The 26,989-nt window shown below is 39.7% G+C and overlaps 1 protein-coding gene and 1 non-coding gene across 4 annotated transcripts in view; one reads left to right on the top strand and one right to left on the bottom strand.

The window, feature by feature from the left end:
- Nucleotides 1–26,989, bottom strand: part of nbas (NBAS subunit of NRZ tethering complex) — a 183,356-nt gene that overhangs the window by 32,563 nt on the left and 123,804 nt on the right. The window contains exons 47-50 of one of the 3 annotated variants that reach the window (XR_014888753.1): nucleotides 24,397–24,599; nucleotides 19,310–19,399; nucleotides 18,029–18,630; nucleotides 17,314–17,453 (exon numbers count right to left, since the gene is read on the bottom strand). Coding sequence is in view for 1 of the 3 variants with exons in the window: in XM_085248034.1 (XP_085104160.1) it covers nucleotides 17,270–17,453; nucleotides 19,310–19,399; nucleotides 24,397–24,599 (477 nt within the window). In the remaining 2 variants the exon portion in view is untranslated. Of the gene's footprint in view, nucleotides 1–17,269; nucleotides 17,454–18,028; nucleotides 18,631–19,309; nucleotides 19,400–24,396; nucleotides 24,600–26,989 lie in introns of those variants that run through there. The other 2 variants (XR_014888754.1, XM_085248034.1) reach the window with 2 other exon arrangements.
- trnae-uuc (transfer RNA glutamic acid (anticodon UUC)) lies at nucleotides 22,082–22,153 on the top strand. Its single transcript has one exon. It is a non-coding gene; the product is annotated as a tRNA-Glu (tRNA).

Genomic DNA, 26,989 nt, shown 5'->3' with positions numbered 1-26,989 from the left:
ACCCTATGATCAAGTAGCTCGTAGAACCACCTTTAGCAGCAATAACGAAGTGATCATCTTCTGTATGACTTCTTCAGTCTGTCACATCATTGTGGAGGATATTAGGCCCACACATTTTTTTTCTTTTTCAGTTCAGCCATTCGATTTTAGATTTACTGCTCTGCTTGGGATCATTATCCTGTTGCATGACCCAGTTTGGGCCAATCTTTAACTGTGGGACAGAAAACCTCAAACTTTACTCTAGAATACTCTGGCACAGGCAAGTCAGTGACTGCAAGGTCCTCACGTGCAGCTGCTGAAAAAACAAAAAACCCCAAACAAATCATGAGCCTGCATCTCCGAGCTCAGCAGTTGGTATGAGGCGTTTGTGCTGTGCTTGGTTTGACATTTCTTCTCATCTGTCCAAAGGACATTTTTAACATTTTTTCTAATTGTATTGTCATAAACTTTAAACTTTAAAATGATAAGTAAGGGCTGTATAATATATGAGACGTTCCTTTTTTGGAAGCAGTTAGGGTTTATTTAGTTGTTCACATGACTTATCAGTATAACTGAAAGTTTAAAAGTCTGCATTGTTTTACAAGAAGAATATCTGACACATTATGAAATGAAGACAAAACAGCCAAGGAGAGCCTTACATATCAACATGCTGCACTGCTGAGTGGTAAAATTCCTGCTTTAAGGGAGATGGGAAAAACATTTTCCTTTCAAATCTACAGCAGTCTCCTCTTTGTCTCGTCTAAAAGCTTACACAGCATTACATGAGTTAGAAAGATTGACTGAAATGTCATACCTTGTAAATCTTCCTAAAGCTGAAAAAAAAACTGCTTTCACCTTTTTGAAAAAGACTAACAGTAATCAGAGTTGGTTGTAGTTTGCCAAAAACAGTGTTGTGTAGTCCAAAAGGTTCTCGCTTTGCAAATTGAAAAATTGCAATGCATTCTAACTCTGCTATCAGCATATGATAATAAAATAGGAGGGGAAAAAAGACAGGAAGAGTGCCAGTGTGTGAGAAAGAGATAGGACCACATCAATAGCAAAGCAAAAAAAAGATTGTCAGAAACCTCATGGGCAAAAACACATACAGTTCTCAGAGGATAGAAATGGAGATGAAGTATAAAAGACCGCAGCAGACGAGTCCAGTTGACGTTTACTGCTTTAGAAAGAGAAACTATATATGTATGCGAGTGTGTTTGAGGGGGTAGACAGATGAAAGAGTCACTTGCATGAGACTGCTTTCACTCCATTAATGGGGAGACACACACAAAACACAATGAGGACCATGCAAACATGCACGCAGAGAAGAAGCAAAGAAACAAAGCTCCATAAACTCCTGTGAAACTGTTTTCACCATATGTCACAGTCTTTCCTTAAGCTATAAGATCCCACTAAATAAATATTCCAGCATCAAAGTGTTCAGCTGTGGTCTGTTAAATATGCACGGCTTTCATCACACTTGAAGGTAATACTGTAGATAATTTTAGAACGAATACCCTAAATGCTGAACAATAATTCTTCAGGGGTAAACATAATATTCCAATGAAATGAGCCCCATATGCCGTCTTCAGTACATTTTATCATTTTACAATTTATGGCATCCTTTTAAATGAACTGAACAAATCTATAATAGCTTGTTGTTGGTTAAGTGACTAAGAGGACTTAGTTCAGTACACATAAAACTAAAGAAATATTCCTTTATTAAAAGGCTTATATTTAAATCAACTTGAACAAATTGTAAAAAAACTTTCATTTTTCAAGCATGAAAATACACAAGCAAAAATACCATTATTAACACTATTATTGCAGGTCACAGCACCAACCTGAGCAGGGTTTTATGGGTTAAAGTTTTTGTCTTATATACTGTTAAAGTAAATTTTTATGCTTTGACATGTTAGCTAATGTATTTCATATGTCAGCATACAAAACAACACTAAAAGAAATGGTCTATAGGTACTCAAAGCATAAAAGTTAAGCAAAGGACTGCCTTTCCTTGAAAAACCTGCCTTCTACCCATTTTATTGAGGACTGTCAACATCCACCCTAAAAGCAGTGTACAGTGCAACATAGATGTTTAAGGGCACGACAAGGTTTGAGGTAATTACTAAGTGCCTGACAGGTACGGCATAACATTTATTACAGTTTGCAAACATACCGCTGTTGCTTGAGCATGAAGCTATGAAGCTATGTTAGAGTAGAGTGGGTGCCAAGGCTTGAAGAACTGCCTCTCCTCTTGTTACGACCCAGAGACATAATTGGCAATGCATTATTTGCACCTGAGGTTGACAGTATGTTTTCTCCCTCCCTCCCTGCCTACATGTTCTAATGCGAGTGACTAGACTAGAGACTGATGGTCCATACATTAAATTGACCACCTGGCTATGCCAGCTTAGGGCCTATGCCACTCACTTATGTTTCTGACGCCCAACCAGGCCATGCTATGCCATACCAAGCTTAGTGTTAATGTTTGTGCTTTCAGGTGAGCTGGTTAAGAGTTACTAGACTCTTTTTTTTTTTTAGTGCATAATCTAAATATCTTCAAAAAGTTGCACAAGCTACAGAGCAGAGGAACCTTCTTTTTTGGTATTCCTTTGTTGGTTTATGTTAAGAAGACAGAAAAGTACTCATTTTTGCACTAGTTTGTAAATTGTTGATATTTTATATTATTGTTATAGTAAAAATATAAAGTGTTATAAATAGAACTCCATAAAGCCCATAATCACAGTTCTTCAACCTACAAAGTCAGTATTCAATAATAACATCATTATACTGTTCATAGATTTAACCCCATTAATTTTTTTGGTAGTTGCTCAATTTCTGACAGCATTCTGATGGAATTTTTAAATTTAAAACCGGGAACTGACATAAAGCAAGATTTTAAGGGAAAAAAAAAAGAAAGAAGCCAAATCAGGCTTTATTTGACTTGAGCATATGTGTATGAGCACGTGTGTATGTTTGGGGTGATTATGTTGGTGGAAAGTCCACTGACTGCCAAGCTTCAATTAATGCTAAAAATCTATTTAGGGACAACAGTAGTTGTAGAGTGCCAGATAAATAGAATTACTGCAACTGTGTGAAATGAGCATTTGATCTTGCAGCCTTTGAAATGGTTTCTTCAAAGATGGGGAAGCAGGTCTGCAACCATTCGCAGTCAGATCCCATCTTCACAGCAGCACTTGGTGAACCAAGACGGCAATAAGGTGACAATAAAATGGCAATACGCTGCTGTTAGTCTGCTATAAGTTTGCAATTGAATGGGGTCAAGTTGGCCATTACATACAGTCTTGTTTGTGATAATTATCTGTCATAAAAGATAAATCGGCAAGCCCAGCAAGAGTTCACCCAGAACCTCACAGAAATTGAGGAATTCCTCCACAAGCAGTGACGCAGCTGCTGTAAGACAGCTTATCTGCAAAAAGATCTTGCTTTTATAGCCAGAAGCATGGCAGATTAGTTGTGCTCATCAATCCAGAGTGACTCAGACTGATTGCAACAGGTTGGGAATCTGCCTTCTTATAAATTAGGCAGGAATTATTTGCAGACTGTCTGGGAGCGGTTGCAGTCAGTCCAAGTTGGACAACGATTGCTCCTAGACAAGTTGCCTCCCATCAAATTACTCATTACTCCATTAAAACAAATTCCCAGGACCCTACAAACTTATTTATGACCCTACGTTTTCTTCTTTTAGTTCAAAACTGATTGTGGGCATAACGATGTTGCAGTCTGTAGATACCTTTTGTAGCTTCACATAAAAGAAAGAAAGGTATGATCACATGGTCAGTAAACATAGGGAAATAAGGGGCCTGCTTAACATTTGACAAAAATCTACTGCACATGGTTTTTTTAACCAAAGTGTTCATAGGCTGAGGTTTAATTATGGCCTGTATTTATATAGCGCTTTACTAGTCCCTAAGGACCCCAAAGCGCTTTACATATCCAGTCATCCACCCATTCACACACACATTCACACACTGGTGATGGCAAGCTACATTGTAGCCACAGCCACCCTGGGGCGCACTGACAGAGGCGAGGCTGCCGGACACTGGCGCCACCGGGCCCTCTGACCACCACCAGTAGGCAACGGGTGAAGTGTCTTGCCCAAGGACACAACGACCGAGACTGTCCAAGCGGGGGCTCGAACCGGCAACCTTCCAATTACAAGGCGAACGCCCAACTCTTGAGCCACGATCGCCCCCTAAATTATTGATTTAACAGAGCAACCCTTGGAGTAATTGCTTACTTGCTGGAGGTTTGAGGGGACAACCAGAGTTCTGAAAACAGTCTTCATATCTACATTTCCTTTTGACAGCTCTCCGAAAATGAAAAGGCTGCAATATTCAACAGCTGTTGACCACCTCCACTAAATTATCGTCTATTTCTGCAGTCATTCCTTTTCACATTCGGTGAAACAGAGCGACTACTTAATGCAGTAAAAGGCTTTTATATATATTACCTGCAGACTAAACGGATTACAGTCAAGACAGGAACCTACTGCAGTCGTATCAGATACAGCTCTGATGACAGTGATTGATGATTAATGCTTACATTTTCAACATGCACTAGTTTTTTTTTTTTTATTAATTAATCTAATCCGTCCGTAAATGTAGAAGACAAACAGCTCAATCACTCACAATCAGCAAGGGGGAAGTCTGACAAATAACTCCTAGACTCAACAATCAGTGCTGCTGGTCAAGCTCTGAGTGGTTTTTTAAAGTTTCTTTAAAGTTTAATAATTACCATTTAAACTCTCAACATCAATAACTTTCATCAGAGGTTCATTTTAGAAAAACAGCACAGAGTCACAGCTCTGCCTCTGTCTGCCTTAACAAAACACCCTATGGCTAGAATCTATAATGAACAACACTGACTACAGTGTAAACAATTGTGGATAATATGTGCTATATAACACAATCATGCACAGCCCATATATAAATTTAAGTTAGTGCTGTCAGCGTTAATCTTCTTAAAATGACATTAATGCAGTAACTGCATTAAATCTCGGTTAGCGAGTTACTGCGGATCGCCACGTGGGTGGGGCTGGACGACGCTAACACGTTAAGAGCTAACTGCACTAATGCATTGACGCCGTGCAGCCCCACGCACGCTGACAGCACTAACTTAAATATAATGTTACATCACTAAATATAAAAAAATTATATATAGAGTATTTAGATAGGCATATATAATAGAAACTTCAAATTCACTGTTAACTGGTAAATAACTAATGCCACAAATACTTGAAAACTGAGGCACAGCATTGCTTGAGCTAAACGACCCAAGGATATCAGGTAAAATGTGAATCTCTGTATGCCTTCAGTCTGTTTTTCCCCATTGTTCATACTGCACAATCAAAGCAAAACGGTTGGCTAACTGGATGATGACTTACTGCCTACATTAAGTTGAACTATGAATGAATCAAAACACAATAATCATCGATAACTTTATCATAATTAAGAAAACTAAAATCCATTTTTGCTAATAGATAACACAAAACCCTACACACTATACAAACTGTCATGCCAGTCATGGTAACTGAGAGGAGCCCTGTGACGGTCATTGTTGGTAGCATTGAAGATAAAAACTGTTTGGTAGTCCTCCCTCCAGTTGTAAAAACAAACACCAAAATATAGGGATGGGTACCGGTGTGGCACTGGTTCTGACATAAACGGTAGTAACCAGACCGAAAAGCAGCGCACATTTCGGTGCTTTATTTCGGTGCTTTTTTTTCCTGAGCTGTGATACACTTCTAGCCAATCATTTTACGTTTCCGAGGATAGTAGGCGGGTCCAGGTACGTACGTTTTTTTAGAGCAGAGCTACAGATTAAAAATGCCCAAGGCGAAGCGGTCAAAAGCCTGGCTGTACTTCACAGCAAAATATGCAAACTCAGCAGCCTGCAACAAGTGCTTTAAGCTGATACTGTGATACTGTCAAAGGAGGTAACACCTCGAATCCGATGAAACACCTGGCGACGCATAGCGGGTTTTTTTAAAAGCCCAGAAATGCGCTGTATTTGATAGCTTGCTGCGAGACCTCACACCGAGCGCATCTACTGCGGGTGGGTTGCCTGTTATCGGACCCGGAGTTAGCAACATCCCCCAAAAACACGAAGAGGAGAGTCCTGGCCCCTAGCCCTGCCAGTGTAGCAGAAATGATGAGGATGATGATGCAGCAGCAGCTGTTCTTTTCTGCGTGAGTAGCTTAATGTTGTTCGTGTGTAATTTACGTTGAGTAGGCTAACCACGTTATTACATTAATGCATGTAAGGTGAACTAGCAAACATCATCATAGCTACATGCGGCTGTCTTCTTGTTTGATGGCAGATACTCCCTTCACCCTGGCCAAAAAGGCTAAAATGACCAAAGAAAAAGTGGGAAACAGTTAAACATGAGAGGTTTTGGACAAAGTTTGTGTTTTTTCCATTGTTTAAGCACTGCTTCCAGCCAAGAGTGATACCATATATGCCCCATAGCTGCAGAAAAGGCTAACATTGTTATCTTTTTACAAAAAACCAGCTGACCATGAGAGGTTTTTGGACCAATTTTGTGTTCTCCATTCTTTAAGCACCGGTTTGAGCACCGTTTGAGCACCGGCACCGTTTCAAAAGTACCGGTTTGGCACCGGTATCGGATAAAACCTAAACGATACCCATCCCTACCAAAATATCATCCTCATGGTGGAAAGATGTAAGTAATAAGGACACTGATATTTCAAGACAGCGCTCATTCATACCGTCAGTGCAACTTTAAATAAAAACTCCATTTATGCTGCAGTTATTAGATCACACCACACGCATGCAGACCAGCACCACATGACACCATCCCTTCATTCCTCACAAGTTCCCTCCTTGCAACTGAGTGACTGGTGGAAGTATATAGTTAACAAATCATCACCTGCCGGTGTGACACTGTGGTCGACGGGTTAATGATGAGTGCTGTCCATCACTGTCCGTCTTGGCAGCTCTCTCCCACACTCATCACATCTTACTTCAATCACGACGATGAGCACTCTCAATTCCCCCTTTCTATCAAACGAGCAGCATGAAGGGGGATAGCATTTTTTTTATAAATACCTGGGCATCTAATTGCGTCAATATGTAATATGTTGGGTGGTTGTCTATGTAAAGTAAATGACAACCACCCAAACCAATTTCTGGTCCAGGAAACTGTTTTGCGGAAGTTTTGCGGTAAGGACTGTCATGACCAGTTGCTCCAAATTAAGTGAGCAACCAACTTTATTCATAAAGCACTTTAAAAGCAGCAACCACTGACCAAAGTGCTGAACATAGGAATAAAAATAATACAATTACAACAAAAAATAAAAGCATCAATAAATTACAAGACACAATTTGTCTTTCCACTAGCCCTCCAGTTTTGTTCACCTCCTTACTTTAGTGTTCCTGCTCAAAATTGACCGGTCTGTTTTAACAGCTCTTAAATTAGCATAACAAACATTTTTCACCACCAAATTCAGTTCAGTGGGTCATTTGCGTGGGTTGTTGACTGAACGACCCCACAGGGGCGCACCACAGATGTAACAAGGTTGATTAAAACACTCAAAAGTCAATGAAAGACGTGATCATCGCTTTTATATGTTCATGTGCATAGTGTGGAGGATATTATAAGGCCTTGAGGCAATCAGATGTAAAACACGGTATTTATGAGTGTTTTAAGTTGTAAATTGGTCAGATTAAACACGAACATGACAGGAAGGCTAGTTAATCTCAAAAGCTATACATATACACATTTCTGAACCAGATTTTATTGTTTCTTAAAAAAAAAACAAAAAAAAAACCCCACAAAAAACCCCATACTTTGCCTCCTCTTCCTTACTTCCGCTGATAAAGTAACAAGTTTTTGTGACTATTAAATTAAAGTTCCATTATTTACAATATCCCCATAGGTTAGACTGCACTAATTTGTTCAAGTTCATCTCCACCCTTAAGTGTGCAGTTAATGTACTTTGCTGTTGGGTAATACTTGAGAATGTTGCTTTTTGACCTTTGTTTCAAAAAAATTAACCTTTTTCATATTTCTAGACTTAATTTCAAATTGTAATTCATGATGACATTTTAAAATTTAAAACGATATGATAAGGTCATGCATATGATTGCAATTGCCATGCACCGATTAATCAAAAATGGTTACTAACAAAAATGTGCATGGTAAACTCTTTTTTTGAAATACTCTGCATCACAAGCAACACTACACCTGACAGCCTCGTTCAGCTAATGTGACCCATGAGTCTGCTTCTCTTCAAAATCAAATTCAAGTCACAGATGCTCCGTTTCTTCCTAAATTTACATGGGCTATTAGTGAAACACTGTGTGAACCTTTGCCCCCATCAACAAAGCTACCTGATAATCTTCTCTATGACTTGGCAATTATCTCAGTCCTTGACCTGAGAGGCAAGAAGAAGAAAAAAAAGTGAAGGGAGAGAACACGGGATGTGGGCATGTCAGTGTATCGGACTGGGAGTGCCAGCGGAGCCATGGGATGCAGAGATCTCGTTGTCTGGCCTTTACTGAGAGCGCTCTGAATGAGCTCATCAATATTCATTGACCTGCTCTGGCTAATGTCCCCAGCGACGAGCAAAATAAAGTTACAGAGGGCGCACACTTCACAAGAGGGGAGAAAGCGGGCTGGGAAGAGTGAGGCAGAAAATGAGCGATGCAGAGGAAGTGAGCGGAGTTGATAAGAGGGGGCAGGTTTAGGGGGAGAAAAAAAAAAAAGAGGGAGAGAGAGCGCAAAGAGAAGCAAACACCAAAAGGGCAAAGCCTCGAGGCCTGTAGGGGTTTCAGGAGTTTATTACGAGTTGAAAGTGAGACGCATAAAACATGCAGGGGAAACATAAGTGCAGAGATAAAGACACACAGGCCTGTGGAGAAAAAACAAAAACCCACACAAATACCCTTGTGTATGCATGACATGACAAGTTGAGTGCAATGACAAACAAATACAGCTTTTCTAACCTCTCCCTCTATTCGTTTTGCATTTTCTGTGCACTAACTTAGTAGACCCACGTTGCATAACATGACACCTGGGTGTACATAATGGCGCACGCCTCAAGAGAGGAAGAAGAGTAAGATAAGAGACCGGAGGGGGAAGAGCTCAGAAGACAAAACACAGAAGAGGAGTGGCTAGAAAGCAAGAGTAGATCGGTGTTAGAAGGAGAGAACAAGCTTGTCGCTTAAAACCATCTCGACACACAGCGGCGCACGGTAACATATTAAAACCAGTGTTACAACTGCTCATTCTCCTTAATCATGCATGCGCACATAGCTCGATGAATATTCGAGGTGTGAGGAAGATAGCGTAACTTAAGATGGGAATTTGCTTAAATTATTTATGTGTAAAATTTCGTTTAAACAAAAATTCAAAGGTAGATGTGAGCTGAAGACTGCGTTTACCTGGCGCTACGAAGCAGCAAAGAACATGCCAAAAAAGATAACATCGCAAGAGTCCCTTCCCCTTCATCTCAGTTTTCACCGTCTCTCTCCCTCTTTCTCATCTGGCACCGCGCTGCCCACTCCTATAACTTCAGCTGTCCTCGGGCTCTTTTCTTCTTATTTTTCCTCCTGTCTGTCTCCCTCTGCACATCCCTTCTTTTCTTGTTTATTTTATTGCTCTGCCTCCTCTCTGGTGTTTAGGGTCTTTTTTTTTCTTCTTTCCAAGTCATCAGTGATCCCACCAAGATGACAAAGCACTGTGCTCATCTCTCCTTGCTCCAAGTTAAAAACAGAGAATAAATAAAGTTTTCAAAAAAAGAGAGAGAGCCCAAGGGGGATAGATAAAAGCTGCCAAAACAAGTGGAATTATAGCTGGGGCTTTGCCATCACGACAATGACCCCTGATCTGTTGCATTAGGCTGTGGCCATAAGATAGCTTTCTCAACCCCATCACATTTATTATTTATCTACTTGGAAAGAGACTCTGCTCGCTCTTTGTTCTTGTAAAACCCTCTTCCCACAGTACAGGCTCATTCGCTTTCATCAGACAAATCTTTCCCAGCTTCCCTGTCCGGCTTCTCCTCTTCACATGTTCCCCACCGTGGCAACACGCTGTCATTTTTATAAAATTATTTTTTTATTTATTATTTTTTGCACACAATTCCTTGTTGTGCCTGTTAATAATCAACAACACCATTGTTCTGTCAACCAGAAACAATCCCACTTGTGTTCCTGTTTGTATTCCTGTCATATCAAACAAAGACTGTAGTTCCAACAAAATAGTATGCCATCCTTCAACGTCTTTCATGTCAAGCAAAGGCTTATCTTAGCACTCGGGTGTTGCATACTTCAAACGGTTGCCTTAATATTTAAATATACAGCAGCTGTGATGGGGGTGTTTTATGATATGGCGGGAGGGCAGATGCACTTAGGTGTGAGCAAACATATATGTTTGTCCATGTGTTGGCAAACCCATATGCACTTGTAACAACACTTAAAACACACTGAGGTCTTAAGCCCTTTTCAAATATTGTGCCTGTCATGTTTACATATGCATGAAAGCCCACAAACAGATGTATTCTATAATTTTCTGCTTAATTGGTGCATAAAAATGGAAATTCTATCAACGAAACAAAAGCAAAGACTGATAAAGAGACTGCGGGAAACAAGAATCAGGAGTGTGTTTAGATATAACTTTCTGCTATCAAGACAGGCCATGAAAAAGAACGGACAAAGAGGAAATAATTGGATACTGCAGAAAGTGAATATAAAGAATAAAATGTGTTTTTATGATTGACCTGAATAATTATATACTTTGGGAATATGTTTGGCCGACTAACCCATAATTTCAACCTTATCAAATATGAATAAAAAATAATCAATGAATTGCAAGTGGGGAAAAGGACATGACATTTTGAAATGTGAAATGGGGAAAAAAAAAAGGAGAAGAAGATCCGCCTTCGGGAAAAGTCAGACAGGCTAGGTTGGATTTAATGTGTGAGGTCGGGAGGGGGTGTAGCTACAGAGAAGCTTATGGAGGGAATGGCAGAGCACATTCTGCTCACCTCACTTCATCCATATTATTATATAGATGACACACTGCTTGGTCCAAACAGCATCAAAGCAGTGTTTCACGGCAAATGATCCATGACATTGACGGAGACACGTCGCATCAATCTGTGATCACTGCTTATTCACCCACACAGACATGCATGTGATTTTCCTTCACATTTACAGTGAAAAGCTATATGAAGGCTTTAATGCAGAGAGCCACCTTCTTTCACTGCACTTGAGTGTGTGTAGGTGTGTGTGTGGCCATTATTGCTAGCACTGCCATGGGATTTGGAATACTAATTAACATCGCCACAATACGAAATCAAGGCAGTAGCAGAGATGGCAGCTACGTCAACAAGCACAGTGTACACAAAGTACAGTGTGCACCTACGCAGAATAAGCGCACACACCTACACTTACACGCATATTTGCTTTCCGACGTTTCCTGATTGTCTTTGAAATGTCATAAAGAAATAACCTTAAGTACACGGCTGTTAGTGACAAAAAGGCCAAATGGACAATATACACAAAGGCCCATCAAAGAGGCAAAACAGACCCTCACATCTTGACAGTGTTGACATTTGAATGCCCTGCTCTTATGACTAATCATTCAAAATTAAGTCACAAAATCTATGCCTGACTTCACCTCTTACAGTCTCTATGCCTCTTCTCCTGTATCAACCCCCTCCCATTTCACCCCCACCCTGCACTGCCTAAATGTCAGCATTACAATTGGGCACATTAATATCTTCCTTTTTAGACGTCTTCTGGCTACATAGTATGTTGGAATGCTAAGGAGGATGTGTCGGGAAGCTAAGCGAAACGCTGTTGCCTTTTTCTCATTCAACATGATCTGAAACTTTCACTCCTTTCTCTTTTCATATCTTTTATCCATCATTATCCCTCTCTCCTTTCTCTCCCCTCTTTCTGATGTATCATCTCTGGGTCTTTATGAAGCAGCGGCTGTGAATCATGCACTGGCCTTTCCACTGACACAGCCCAACTTGACCCAGTCTGGTCACCACCGAACAAAACAGCATCCATCATAATAGCACACGTCTGCCTCTATCATGAGTTGGCACACCGGAATGCATGGGCGCCTGTGTGGCTGTGTGACATAAAAATGACAACGTAACCAGCTGAAGACAAAAATATTACAGGCACTGTACTCAGTAAATCAAGTTAGGATATGTGAGGAAAGTAAGATGTCTACTGTTCACTGACGCCTCATCAGAAATGGACTCAGTGGAAGGGTGGCTGTCAAGAAGCTATTCTTGGGGAATAGTGGCAATATTACATATACACACACACACACACACACACACACACACACACAGTGGGGCAAAAAAGTATTTAGTCAGCCACCGATTGTGCAAGTTCCCCCACTTAAAATGATGACAGAGGTCAGTAATTTGCACCAGAGGTACACTTCAACTGTGAGAGACAGAATGTGGAAAAAAAAAATCCATGAATTCACATGGTAGGATTTGTAAAGAATTTATTCGTAAATTAGGGTGGAAAATAAGTATTTGGTCACCTCAAACAAGGAAAATCTCTGACTCTCACAGACCTGTAACGTCCTCTGTAAGAAGCTTTTCTGTCCCCCACTCGTTACCTGTATGAATGGCACCTGTTTGAACTCATCATCTGTATAAAAGACACCTGTCCACAGCCTCAAACAGTCAGACTCCAAACTCCGCCATGGCCAAGACCAAAGAGCTTTCGAAGGACACCAGGAAAAGTATTGTAGACCTGCACCAGACTGGGAAGAGTGAATCTACAATAGGCAAGCAGCTTGGTGTGAAAAAATCAACTGTGGGAGCAATCATCAGAAAATGGAAGACATACAAGACCACTGATAATCTCCCTCGATCTGGGGCTCCACGCAAGATCTCATCCCGTGGGGTCAAAATGATCATGAGAACGGTGAGCAAAGATCCCAGAACCACACGGGGGGACCTGGTGAATGACCTGCAGAGAGCTGGGACCAAAGTAACAAAGGTCACCATCAGTAACACACTACAACGGCAGGGAATCAAATCCCGCAGTGCCAGACGTGTTCCGCTGCTGAAGCCAGTGCATGTCCAGGCCCGTCTGAAGTTTGCCAGAGAGCACATGGATGATACAGCAGAGGATTGGGAGAATGTCATGTGGTCAGATGAAACCAAAGTAGAACTTTTTGGTATAAACTCAACTGGTCGTGTTTGGAGGAAGAAGAATACTGAGTTGCATCCCAAGAACACCATACCTACTGTGAAGCATGGGGGTGGAAACATCATGCTTTAACATTACAGAAAATGTTAAAGTCCTAACATTAGCTGAACTCAACTAAAAACAGAGAAACAGTGAAAGCTTTTGCTACTAACTCATTAAGCCTAACGAAAAGAAAAATAAACCTACAACAAAGTGGCATCTGAATTGGCATGTGCTTGTAATGCAAGTACAAAATCCACAATTTTGTTGTACATGTATAATGATAATAAAGAGCTATTATATTCTATCCTATTCCAAAGTTTTAGATGCATCAGCTGATTCAGGAGCAGCTTGCCAGAGAAAGCCTCTGTCTAAGGTTAATGGCACCTTGCACTCTTAAAACGTATATCAGGAAACTAGATACTTGCAATGTTAATTACTATACTTTAAAAGAGCAAAAAACATGTACTTTCAACCACACATCGCCCCTGCAATTCTGTTGTTATCATGATCACCGATATCCTCCAGCTGGTTATGCTTGCTGCCTAGCTCTAAGTTGGCTAATACATCATATCAGTGTTTCTACTGGTTGTCTGAAAGGCACTAAAAAAAGTATAGTTCTTAAGGCAACCATCCCAGTGGACAGCTGCCTTCAACAAGTCCCTTTGACTGTATGGTCTTTAAGTAACTACTGTCCGCATATAGTATATACTGGACAAGCTCTGACCTATTAGCACAATTTAGAACAGTAACTAAAATTTTGCAGTTTATAACTTAAAAAACTTCCAACATGCCAAAATAATGTGCGATTCATGTCTTTGTAAACATCTACTTTCAGAACGAGAAGCGGTTAATCAATTTGACTAAATTCAACAAAATCCCGCTTCTAGTATCTTCTAAAGCTCGCTGATTAGCATATTATATCTCATTTGTTTAATCTGTGGTTTTGTTTATTCATTTTACCTTCAGGCAAAGCCTGGCTCTCTGATTTAGAGTCTTCATGCTGAAAGCCTGGAAGCTGTCTACAACCAAAGGAATTGCATTGTGAGCTGGTATTAATGACTGAAATTAAGTTTCTTTCAGCTTGTCCCTTCCACCAAAAGGTTAGAAGTCAGTTTGACAGGACTGATGATCCACAATACAATTATAATGCATAACAGCAGACCAACAATAACCTTTCATTATCATTCGTATCCATGACTTTATCATCTTTGCTCCAAAACCTCATTAACATACATTTTGATATATTTTAAATCGATTTTTTTAATATTTATTTTACTACTATCCATACATGATCCAGAAATGGCACAGTTGTTCTGGGCCAAAACTCATGAAAAGCCACTTAGGAAATGTGGAATTCTGAAATTCTTTTAGGAAAACATGGATCCTGTGTCCTCCAGACTAAAGTAGAGGGGGAACATCTGGATTCGTATCATTGCTTAGTTTAAAAGCCTGCATTTCTGATGGTGTGTGAGTGCATTAGTACCTATAGAGGTGGCAGCTTACACATCTGAAAGGCATCATCAGTGCTCAAAAAGAACGGTGACGAAATGGCCTGCCTGCACTCTAAACCTTCCACCAACTGAAAACATTTGGAGCAGCATGAAATGATAAATTTGAGAAGACGACCCAGGACTGTTGAGGAGCTAGAAATCTATATCAGCCAAGAATTGGGCAGCATTGTTTTAAAAAAGTCCTGAAACTGGTCTCCTTGGTTTCCAGCCATTTACAGGCTGTTTGTAAAGCAGAGGTAGATACAATTTTTTTATGTTCTACTGTGAAAAATACGGATAGAGCAATACCAAGTTATAGCAAGAAGAAGAAGGAACAAGAGTAGCTCGAGAAATACCAACCGCAAAAGCGCTCCCAGGGCTCGAGCTTGAAGGACAAACAAAGACTGTGTGTGTGTGTGAGAGAGACAGACTGTGCTTTGATCACTGAAAACAGTGTCATCCAGATATCTTTGTCAGAACAGCAAACACACAGAAGCTGAAAAGGAAGCATTACAGAAACATACTAGTGCTTTCAGTTCAATTCAAACTGTGGCTCGAGACCGTGGTTGTCATGGAAATCACAGCAGGCAACCCTTTTGCATGTCTATCTGAGTAATATGTGCATATGACACAGGAGGGCTGGGTATATACTAGTACGTATTATAGATGTGGCATTTTTCTATGAATATGTAGTCTGTGGGATGCTTTTAAGAAGGAGCTGCGCTGATTAGTTATGGAACCAGGGAGGAGAGGGGGAAACATTACCAACTTCTTTCCTTCCTTCTTCCTCCCCTGTCACCTTTGTCAGAATCTGACTTTTTTTTTTATTTCTTCTAAGCGAGCACCACTTCTCCCCTTTTCCTACACTTTTTCTCCCTTTCAGGCTGTAAGCCAGCATGATAAGGTCAGAGTGGGCCACAACAAAGTCTCCGGCGTGGCCTTGGGGCAGCTTCCTGCTGTCAGTGCCAGCTCCGCTTACGGGTGGTACCGGCCTAGCCAACATGATTAATGTGCAACTGCTTCCAGTCGAGCAGCTGACACAATGAAAAGTTGCTACAATTATTAAGGCAAAATGTAATAAATAAAAGAGTGAGTGCGCGTTGTTGTGCATGCGTTTGGACGAGAGTGTCAGTACAGATGTGAAAACACAAAAAGCATTTTCAACAGTCAAAAATCTTGAATAATCAACGTTAAAACAGACATTTGGCTACAAGAACCCCACTCTCACACTTAAAGGCCTTTTGGCTGCCTTAGGGAGAGATGAGAGAAAGTGGCACTTCATCTGAAACGAGTCTGGTTCTTACAACGTGACTTCTTTTAAAAGATTAATTAACAGATCCCTTGCATGTACGCTCTGTTAAGTGTGCGTGTGTGTGTGTGTGTGTGTGTGTATATTTCATCAGAACCTGCCAAATGTTAGGAGTTCGCCTAATTAGTTAAAGAGTCCGGGCCCACACACCTGTCTACCTGCGCTGACAATGGCCCAAGGCTGCCTGCATACATTTACACACTAATTATCCAGCTTGGGCCATTAATTAGTCAGTCAAATAACTTAGTGACTAGCCAGTCAGCTGTCTGCTATACCAGGGAGGGAGGAGGGGAGAGCCACAGCCACACACATACATACATACATATGTTACATACTACTGCAAATATGCAAATGACACATACGGATTAGTAATACTCACATATATTTATGCAGTTATTTCAAATCTAAACATTTATCCCTTAGTATGATTTTTAACACCTGGTTGTAGGAGCTTGTGCAAAACCCACTGTGGGTTACAAGCTTCAGACTCATAGTTTTTATCTCTAATTACATCTAAGAACTTGTTTCCACACATTCAAAGTTAAGTAGATTCCACTGACATGTGTTCATGTTGTCAAGAAACTGAGGCACTTTTCCTACACTGACATCTTTTAGAATGGAGCTACTTTATTTTACACTAAATGTGACATCCTGTTTTGTTTTTGTTTTTTGTTTTTTAAAAAAAGAGAGAAAACAAAGTTGTGTCAAATGTAATTAAAAATATAATTTAATGATTTGCAAAATGCAAAATGTTGTCTAGCAGAGCATTGCTGAAATGAGCAAGACAGTTTTCTGGACGACAGTGTATTGCTCCAAAACTTGGATATGAAGCTGTGCAAGTTATCCATGCCATGTGCCCACTGAAAACGACTCCCTGTGGTCTTTAGGTTGGAGACTGTGGATTTTTCCAACTGTCTGAGTCCATCATAAACGAGAATAATCCCAAAGATGTTATATTCTAGTTTTTTTGTATGATCACAACCATTTAATACTATTTTTTGATGGTGCTATTAAAATTAACACATTCGTTTTTGTATGTCTTCACACTAATTATTCTCTTCTCTTTCCATTTTCCTTTTTATCTTCTCTGCTTCTATTTTCTTTTGTACAAGCATGGACAACAGGAAATTCAGACCTCTCTACCCATCTGTAGATAGTTTTCCATGTGCTTCTGTAGAGCACTTTGTTTGTCAAGTAAAGTATATTTCTCACTTTGTTAGCATGAGGGTTAAATCTTCATAACTTCAAACACGTGTGAGAGCATCAGTAACATTACCTCTCTGTCCCTGAGAACAGCCTGAGTCCTGTAAAGCAGCAGAAGACGAACGTCACTGTCTCCGAGGCTGAAGTTACTCTCCAGAATTTGCAGCACGTCGATGCGAGGCCGAACGGGCAGAGATGCGTCACCGCAGAATGGACGCAGCCAAGCCAGGAGGTCATCTGAAGTGACGGTACTGTCACTGCAGAAGGATTTGAGAGGGAGGTTGACAGCAGGCAAAGTGAGGTACAGATAAAGAGACAGAGATTGAGAGACAAGGTGTAGAGTTCACACTAAGATGTCTAAATGTTACCAAGTAGTTTACTTGTTTCATTCAAGAAACAAGAAATTGCCTGTTAGACAGTTTGCACAAAGATTTGAGGACGTTAAACTGAGCTGTAGGAAACTGAGTATGTTATTCTGTTGGTTTTTTTTACAAACTAAATGATTCAACTATAGCTACAGTTACGTTGTGTCAAAGTTGTCAAATTTACATAAATCTTCGATCGCTAGCAATGTGACTCTGAAGTCCTGTATCTGTGTAAGTTTTCTCCCCAACAAACACAACAATGTCGACGAAATGTTTTGCACCGTCAAAGACACCTGCGGTAGCACCCAAAAGGCAGAGGACGATGCTAACCGTCGCACAAAAAGTTGGACTTCTGGACATGCTAAAGGAAGATAGAAGTTACCGTATTTTTCGGACCATAAGGCACGTCGCATTATGAAGCACATTAAGCGAAACAAAACAGTCAGATACGTCAAATTTTACTCAACTCATTCTTCTTGCTTCCCCTACTTCCGTACCATTGATTCATTAATGTTGAATTCTCTCGCAGCTGCTCTATTCCCATGTTTTGGACCTGAAAACAGGGTTTGATCTTTGGTTTCATTCTATAATACCGACTTATTTTTCTACGAAGGTTTGAACTTTGAGGGTCTTTAAACAAGAGAGAAAAGTGTGAAAATGTTCATACCTGTCTGAGAAAAATGTATAAAGTGTATAGTGAGGGGTTTTACAGCCTTAAAACATCTATAATAATTGTAAAAAAATTAAGTTGACTACTTCGCGGATTTCACCTATCACATGTAATGAAATGCGCTATATAAATAAAATTACCATTACTACTGAGATGACTTAACAGTAAAATGGGAAATTTTAACAATATATCTCAATTCTTCCACTTTACATGATGTAAACGCTTGTGTAGTAATAAGGACATTTTCAAAACAATTAAGAACTTTATCATTAATTAAGAAAAACAGCAAATGTCTGTGAATTCAAAGGTTCCTCCAATGGTGTAGTGGTTAACACTTTTGCTTGGCAAGCGGAGGTTTCCAGCCGGAAATTCACTTTGGGTTTGGGTCAGGAAGGGAATCTGGGAAAAAAAGAGTTTGCTATAGTGGGTAGCTCCATATGTTTATCTTTGGTTATTACATTGAATAGAATACCAACAATAAAAACAAATAGTTTAGGTTATCTGTTACGTACTCTAGCATGTAACCGGCTATATGTTATGTCTTTGTCAGTAAGAAGTTAAAAGTCTACTATTTATGCCATTCTTCTTTGAAATTTCACATTTTCCAAAGTAATGCAGTGGGCATGACTGCACTATAATGCATTAATTTAAGGTTCTTTTGTCACAGATCCCTTGTTTTCATGTGCCTTGTTTGTCTTTTTGTCATGAAAAAGCTGACCAGGGTGCAATAGATGCTGTCAAAATGTTTTCGTCGTCAAAAAGAGCTACAAGACAGGCTGCCAGGTGCCTTTTGTCAGTTTATCTTCATTTATTTATCAAATATTTAACTGATATTTAACACTCAGCAGGTGTTAATTTCAGCCCCCGAATAGAACTGAAAAGATGCAGAGTGCAAAGAGAGGGTGACAAAAGCTGAAGAAAATCTTTAAGGCTTAGTTGATTTACATAAAACTCAAAATACAAGCGATTAAGTGCTGTGACATTGGCTGTGTGAGGACAGTTTAGTTTAGGGACTACAAAGGAAATCAGAGAATGGGTCACTGTAAGTATGTTGTATGAGATGACAGATGTAACCTACCCACTCTGCACACTGTTGTGCACAGCAGTCACCATGGCCTCCAGGACCCTGAGGGGTTGTGGGTAATTTGTCAGGGCGCATGGGTCTCCACTGAAAAACAAACCACATCACCACGATCATCTTACATAATCAGCTAATTAAGATAAGATTTTCAAATTAGCACAATGTCAAGGGACAGCAACTTAAAAAAAAAAAAATCAAAGGCTTCCTTCTCAGGGACGGTGTTAGTTAAAAATGTGTCTGGCGGCAATTAAATGTTTGAAGGTAGTGAACCTTTGTTAAATTAACCATCATAAAATTATTTCAAGTCTTACAGACAAGATGAAACAGAAAAAAAAACCATTAATAGCCATCTCCAATGTGACAAGCTCATCGAGCCCGGTGGAAATTTACAAGAACACGTTAATTTTAATAATTTAAAGATGATAAAAAGAGGCGTAATGAGATGAGGTTTAAATCCACATAATAGTAGGTAAGCTTAAGAAGGTACATCATTAGTGCATTTGTAGAGTGGCTCTGGGTGCTGCTGTATGTGTGTGTGTGCACCATATGTTCACAGGCCATTTTTCACAACGAAAGAAAGAAACAAAGGGGAGGGAAAAAAGGTGATTTCCCCCGACTCACTTCCACTTTTCTGCTGGAATTGTATCCATACACATACACAAATAAACGTATGCCCCGGCCAATATATATAACTGCCTACACAATATACACACACACACACGCTTTATACACACACAACATACAGATGATCTGGGCAAGAAGTGGAAAGATGACGCAGCATTTTCTTTATTGGGTTTCACTACTTACATTTTGAATTTAAACACACACAAACAAAGCAGTTATGACAGATACAAAAGACGGCTATTAGTGTGAGGCTCAGGGATGCCTGCTGTACCAGACTCAAGGCTTTGAGAGAGCCAAAAACAAGACCGCCTCATTCATAACTGCCAAACACAATGCTTCAAGAAAGCCCCGAAACTACGGAAACGCACGCTCGCAGCCACACGCAGTCAACGCATAAAGGGATATTCATAATGTAAGAACACGGAGTGACGTGTTCAAGGTAAAGAAAACCCCCAGAGAATAAATAGGACTCTCTCTGTGTGCAGTCTTGCACCTGACACACACACCCAGACTCTGTGTGTGTGTGTGTGTGTGTGTGTGTGTATGGGAGCAGAGTGAGATCTGGAGGGGAACAGCTGTATCAGGCTGCATTAATTATAAAAAAGATAATGAATCAGAGAAAAGGGAAGAACATGTGCACGCAATAAAGTGTGTATGTGTGTGTGTTCATTAGGGATAATGACCTCCAAGTCTATACAAATACAAATGTGTGTGTGAGTGCCTGTGCGTGTGTGTGTGTCTGCAGATTCAGGTGCCATTTATCTGAAGCATGCACCATTGAGCAGCTATAAAAAAAGCTGGAAATGAGGCAGGATTATAATCACAGCGGGTGATACTCATTTATCAAGCCAATCGGATGGCCTGATGATATCTGGTTTTGTCAGTAAAACCCTGCTCGCTGGTCTGCCTGTCTGAGCAAAAAGCAAAATCATTTAAAAAATCATCTTCCAGTATGTTAAATCAAAACAACTCTCTATAATGGGTTTTAGCTCACTTCTTCTCAAGAAACTAAGTAACAAACATATACATGTATTCGTTGGATGTTATACAATGTTATACAAAGTGTTTACCGCGGCCCTTACATCTAGCACATCTGCAGACACATCTTGGTGAATCATCTCTGCCTTCCTTTTGAATTCTGGGAGCAGGAAAACACCAATAAAAGACTGTGAGCCCAACTCCCACAGGCAGCTACTGCAGATTCAGTTCAACACTTCAGGCATTTGTTTTGACAGTGTTCTTCCCACCAACATGCTCAGCCCAAAGTGGACAGATATATATACAGTATATTTTCAGATAACAACCAACAAAGATCAGGTCGTAGGTGGTGTCAGCAGGTGGCGCACAGTATGTTCAAAAGCCTGCTTTTGAGCTGAATGTAGACACTTCGCTTTGTCTGGATAGTTATAAAAATACATTAATTTTTCCATACAATCTGCACTGACAGATAATGAAAGGGTTACGTGTAGATGATAATGTTGTTTGGCAAGGCGCAACAGCGAATGTGAAAAAAAGATTAAATTAGCACAAAAGGGAGCCACACGTAGCAACCTGACATCTTAAATTTTCCTATTCCTTGATTCTGCTTGTCACAGCTGGTGGTATGTTTGATAGCACACAGCACACAAGATTACTGTACAACTGTAATTTTTCAACACTGTCCTAATATTAACAATTTTCTGAAAAACTTGGGACTAACAGGGGGTCTAGCATTGTGCAACACAAGCTATGATTTACAGCCACAAAAATAATCACTAGCTTCAGACATCAGGCGGAGAATTAAGATATTTTTTTGACTTGAATTGAAGCTTGAGATGTATACATTGTTTATTTATTTTTGCTATTTTAGCTAGGCTGCAGTAAAGAATTTGATTGCAGTAAGAGGTGTGTAGCGGTTTGATCTCTTTGTACAGGTTTCTGTATGTGATCCTTTTGGCTCTCGGAGGAGGCGGACACACTTTTTCTCCTCTCCCTTATCTTCCCTGCTTAGTTCTACTCTCTCACAGTCTGTTTCTAAAACCTAAAGAGAATTATGGATTTGATCAACTGGTCTCTGAATGCTATTGACACCCTTTTCTCAAAAAAAAAAAAAAAAAAAAAAAAAAAAAAAAAAAAAATCCACACACACACTTATATATATATAAGACCCATATGGTCTAGCGGTTAGGATTCCTGGTTTTCACCCAGGCGGCCCGGGTTCGACTCCCGGTATGGGAACCCCCTTTAACTACCAGACCCCCGTCATCAACGAGTGCCCAGTGGAGAGAGTGGACAGCTTCAAATACCTCGGAGTTCACATCACGCAGGACCTGTCATGGTCCTGTCACATCAACACCGTGGTGAAAAAGGCCCGACAGCGTCTCTACCACCTCAGACGCTTGAGAGACTTCCAACTGCCCTCCAAGGTGCTCAGGAACTTTTACTCCTGCACCATAGAGAGCATCCTGGCGGGAAACATCTTAACCTGGTTCGGGAACCGCACCATGCAGGACAGACGAGCTCTACAGAGGGTTGTGCGGTCAGCTGAGCGCACCATCCGCTCCGAGCTCCCTGACCTGCACTCAATCTACAGCAGGCGGTGCTGGACCAAGGCCAGGAAGATCGTGAAGGACCTCAGCCATCCCAACAACAGACTGTTCTCTCTGCTGAGGTCAGGAAAGCGATTCCGCTCCCTGAAGACCAACACAGAGAGACTGAGGAGGAGCTTCTTCCCGCAGGCGATACGGTCTCTCAATCACACCACCACACAGTACTGACCCACACATACAGTTCTTACACACACACTGGACTTTCTGGACTTTGGTCTTGCACAACACTGGTCACTATATTCTTCATTTCCGGTTAATACTTGTACAGCTGCTGTTATTGTGTATGTATTTATTTACATTTATATTTCTTCATACATTCTTATATAGTTCTATATTGTGTATTGTGTATTTTGTATTTTGTTGTACAGTTATTTTATTTTCAACTTTAATTTATATATTTATCTTTATCTTATTCTTCCCAGTTAAATTTACCCTTCATTCTAATTTGTGTTGTACAGTTATTTCATTTTTAACCTTAATTTATATTTTATTCCTTCTTAGTTAAATTTACCCTTTTTAATTTTTCATATTTATTTCCTATCTTATTCATAGCCTTTTCCTTTTTTGTTCTCTTTAGGTCACGAGCAGTTGTCCAAGCATTTCACTACATATCGTACTGTGTATGACTGTGTACGTGACAAATAAAATTTGAATTTGAATTTGAATTTGATATAGTGGAGAAATGGTCACAATTGGCAGCCAATGCAGCCAACTGTGGATGCTGGTGCTTCTAAACCCCTGCCTTTGAAGGTCTTAGCACTCTCTGCATTTATAAAGAGACTACAGAATGAGCTCCCTTACAGCATGGTAAAAGTGAAATGGCAGAGTGCAGTCCAGAGCATTCAGCTGAAGGCAACTTTTCAGGTTTTTTATGTGTGTGTGTTTTTTCTACTGAAAAAGAGCTTTAGCTAAAAATGTTTTAAGAGGAGAACCAGAGTTACCAACGTTTGGATGTCTTGAGATGGAGAATCTCTGAAAGCTGTGGTTTTGTTTTTGTTTTTTTATGAATCCCAGATTACAAGTTTTCCCCTGCTTTCAGCTTTAAACTAAGCTGCTCACCTCATGATTACAGTTTCATAGCTCATCCACCTTTTGGGAAAAAAGTGAGTAGCGCTTTATATTACAGTTCCATAAAAACAGTAATATTTATGTGTTAATAGAGTTAATAATTAAGATTATTACATTGTTACATTATTATTACATTATTACACCAACTGCCAAAACCTCTGCTTTTACTGAGGCGCTCACAAATTTGATCAGCATCACCTGACTGCTATTTACCATCCTAACTTCTCTGAAAACAGTAAAGATGCACTTAATATTTCACAGGACTGCTTAGAGTCCTGTGAAAGCTTCCTTCCTTCACATGACTGTAGGCTGAAATAAAAAAAAAATCAAACCAGAAAAAAAAAAAAAAAAGATTATTACATTGTTGCACTAGTCATTTTGCCTCATTGGTCCTTTTAAATGTCTACATTACTACCATTTGTGGTCTCTTATTACATTAGTAATAACAAGCTGCTACTTGGTTGTTAATTTGGTAATTGCATATTGCATTTACTTAGTTAATGCCTCTTTATTAACAAACTGCTTATCAAACATTAATCCATTATTAACATGTTATTACCAAGCCATTACAGAAAGTGCTGTTTTTCTCAAAATTATGCATATTTCAAGATTCAAGATTCTCTGTCATTGTGCATGTTGGGGCATTGTTGGGAAGTTACTAAAAGAAGATTAACTAACATTTGGCAGTGCATATCTTTGCAAACTATCTCAGTATGTACATAGGTATTGTCAGCACTTGACACCTCAGAGTTTTTTTGCATATACTGTAGAACATCAAGAACCTTGACATCGAAAATAAAATACCTGAGTGCAGCGACTACTCTCTCCACAGCATCGTGAAGGACACTTTTGAGAGACAGGTCTAAGGATCCAACAGTGACGCGCAGAAGCTCTCCAATCTGCTCCAGGGGCTGTCCATCAGTTGCCATAGTGACTGCTAACTCGCAGACTTTTGACCTCTCAGAACGGGACAAATCGTAAAGTTGACTGTAGGCCCGCAGCTGCTCCTAGAACAGGAACAAAACATGGAAAAAAGTAGCGAAACACAATGATGTTAAAAATAATGATTAAAGACTGAGGTAGTAGACTTAATCTCAACGTACAAGATCACAGTCTTTTTAGGGGCCATAAAATATTAAGACATTAGAGACAAACTAATATTAATGAGATGACAGAAAGAGTTCTTAAGGGGAGAAAAGGCACTGTGAAAAAAGTGCACAAAATTGTCAGAGATCAAGGACACGTGTGTCGTAGGGAGTACAAAATGTATTTAGTTAGGTTCACAATCATAACCTCTTTTGAAAAACAGAATGTAATAATTTGCAAATTTAAAGCTGTGCAGAGTGCATTGATGACCCATCCAGGAGGTTACAAAAGAACCCAGAACAACTGCAGCCCTAACTTACATTAGTTAAGGTCAGAGTTCATGACTCTTCAATAAGAAAGAGACTGGGCAAAAACGCATCCATGGGAGAATTTCAAGACGAAAACTACTGCTGACCGAAAAGAACAGAAAGGCTCGTCTCACAATTACCAAAGAAAAACACATCTATATGAAAATATTCTGTGGACTGATGAGTGGGAGGTTTGAGTCCCGTTACATCTAAAAGTAATACAGCAATTCATTAAAAAAAAAAAAAAAAAAAAAAAATCAACCCACCAGTCCAACATGGTGGCGATAGTGTTGCCAAGGGTGGCGCAACCACTTATTAGGTTTAGGAGTTAATTATTTTTTTCACATACAGTAGGCCAAAGTAGGTTTGGATAACCTTTTTCCTTAATAAATGAAAAATTTAAAACTGCATTTTGCATTTAATCAGGTATCTGAGTCTAATATTAAAGCTTAAGTGTGACAAATATGCAAATAAACTAAGACATCAGAAAGAGGACAAATGCTTTTCCTGGCACTGTACATTACCATTTACTCTTCTGTGTCACATGCAGACATTTTCAATGTGTGAGTGTCATTATCAGGCTTTTGGCTCTATTAATGCATGGTCACATGCCTCTGGTTATTACATTTTACACCCCTATCTGACTTTTCAGCTAAACGCTACAAGCACAAATGCCAGAGGATAAGGCTGACAAGGTCTTTGGAGTTGCCAGAAGCTAAAGGTTATTTAATTGCTGATACTTTCCTCCTTTCACACATGGTGTCCAATACGGCACTGTACTAGCAGTTAGTAAGTGCACCTAATATAAAAAAAAACATGCTTCATGAGTTTCAGCATATTGTTTTTACTACTACTTTAATGACCAAATAAATAACTCCTTCAGAATAAGTTTTGAAAAATAATGCACTTCTAAAGATATCCATATTTTAATTAGTTGTAAGAAAAACATGAACTTAAACACCTCGCTCCAGTTCTCAAAGTATATGCATGAAAGGATTCAGTAATTACTCTATCCCATCTTGATTTGTTTCATTAATCATTCTTGAACCATGGCCACTTTTCACTATTCATTCTATAAACCTTTTTTTTTTTTTTTTTTTTACATGGCATATAAAGTAAAAGCACTGCATATTGTTTTGGAGGGATGATTACTGGTCATCCCAGTTCAATATTTACACTAATTAATGAGCAAAAACCTTCAATTAAAATGTGTTCCTCATGTGTCCAATTTCAAACAACATTGTAAATACTTTCAGGGTCAGTGACATACAACAAGTCAAGCACTAGAAAAAATTAAGACAGGTCCAGAGAGCAAGAAGGAAACTTCAGCCCAGGCAGCTGCAGAAGTCATAAATGCGGTTCAATTTCATGCATAAAAGATGGATTTGGTGTGCGTTTGCTGCAATGCTGTCATGTTCCCCAGGGAACCTTCCAACATTCAGTCTAATCACAAACCCTTCAGTGCCTGTTGCAGCTGCAGTAGAATTGAGCTCAAGCCATTGAAAGACCCTCCTCCTAAACTAAGGTCGCTTTTTGATACAACCTCTCAGCAGGAAGCTACATTCAGACAGTTCAGTCGCAGTATCAGGAAATGTAATGTCTGCTTTCTGTGTCTTGTGTGTCTTTTCCAAATCCACCATTAAAATACCACTTGGAAATCGTCCAAATCTATAAGCTATTTTAACAGTGAAGGTGTTTGGCACATGTTTAAACAGATTCAACAAGGTGCTGGAAACACTCCTCAGAGATTCTGGCTCACATCGACATGACAGCATCACATATTTTCTGCAGATATGTCAGCTGCACATCAATAATGTGAATCTCCCATTCTATCATGCCCCAAAGGATTGAAATATGGTGTGAACTGCAATCTGGTGTGCATCTGAAATGAACTTATTGTCATGTTCAAGAAACCAGTTTGACACGATTTGGGCTTCTGTGATATGGTGAGTTATCCTACTGGAAGGAGCCATTAGAAGATGGGCTCATTATGGTCGCAAAGG

This window comes from Mchenga conophoros, linkage group LG15 (assembly GCF_057382185.1).
Source record: "Mchenga conophoros isolate Kocher_MC1m ecotype Shallow Benthic linkage group LG15, M_conophoros_male_GT1.1, whole genome shotgun sequence".
Taxonomy (NCBI): domain Eukaryota; kingdom Metazoa; phylum Chordata; class Actinopteri; order Cichliformes; family Cichlidae; genus Mchenga; species Mchenga conophoros.
Note: the sequence above shows the minus strand (reverse complement) of the source record. Positions and strands in the feature narration are given on the sequence as shown.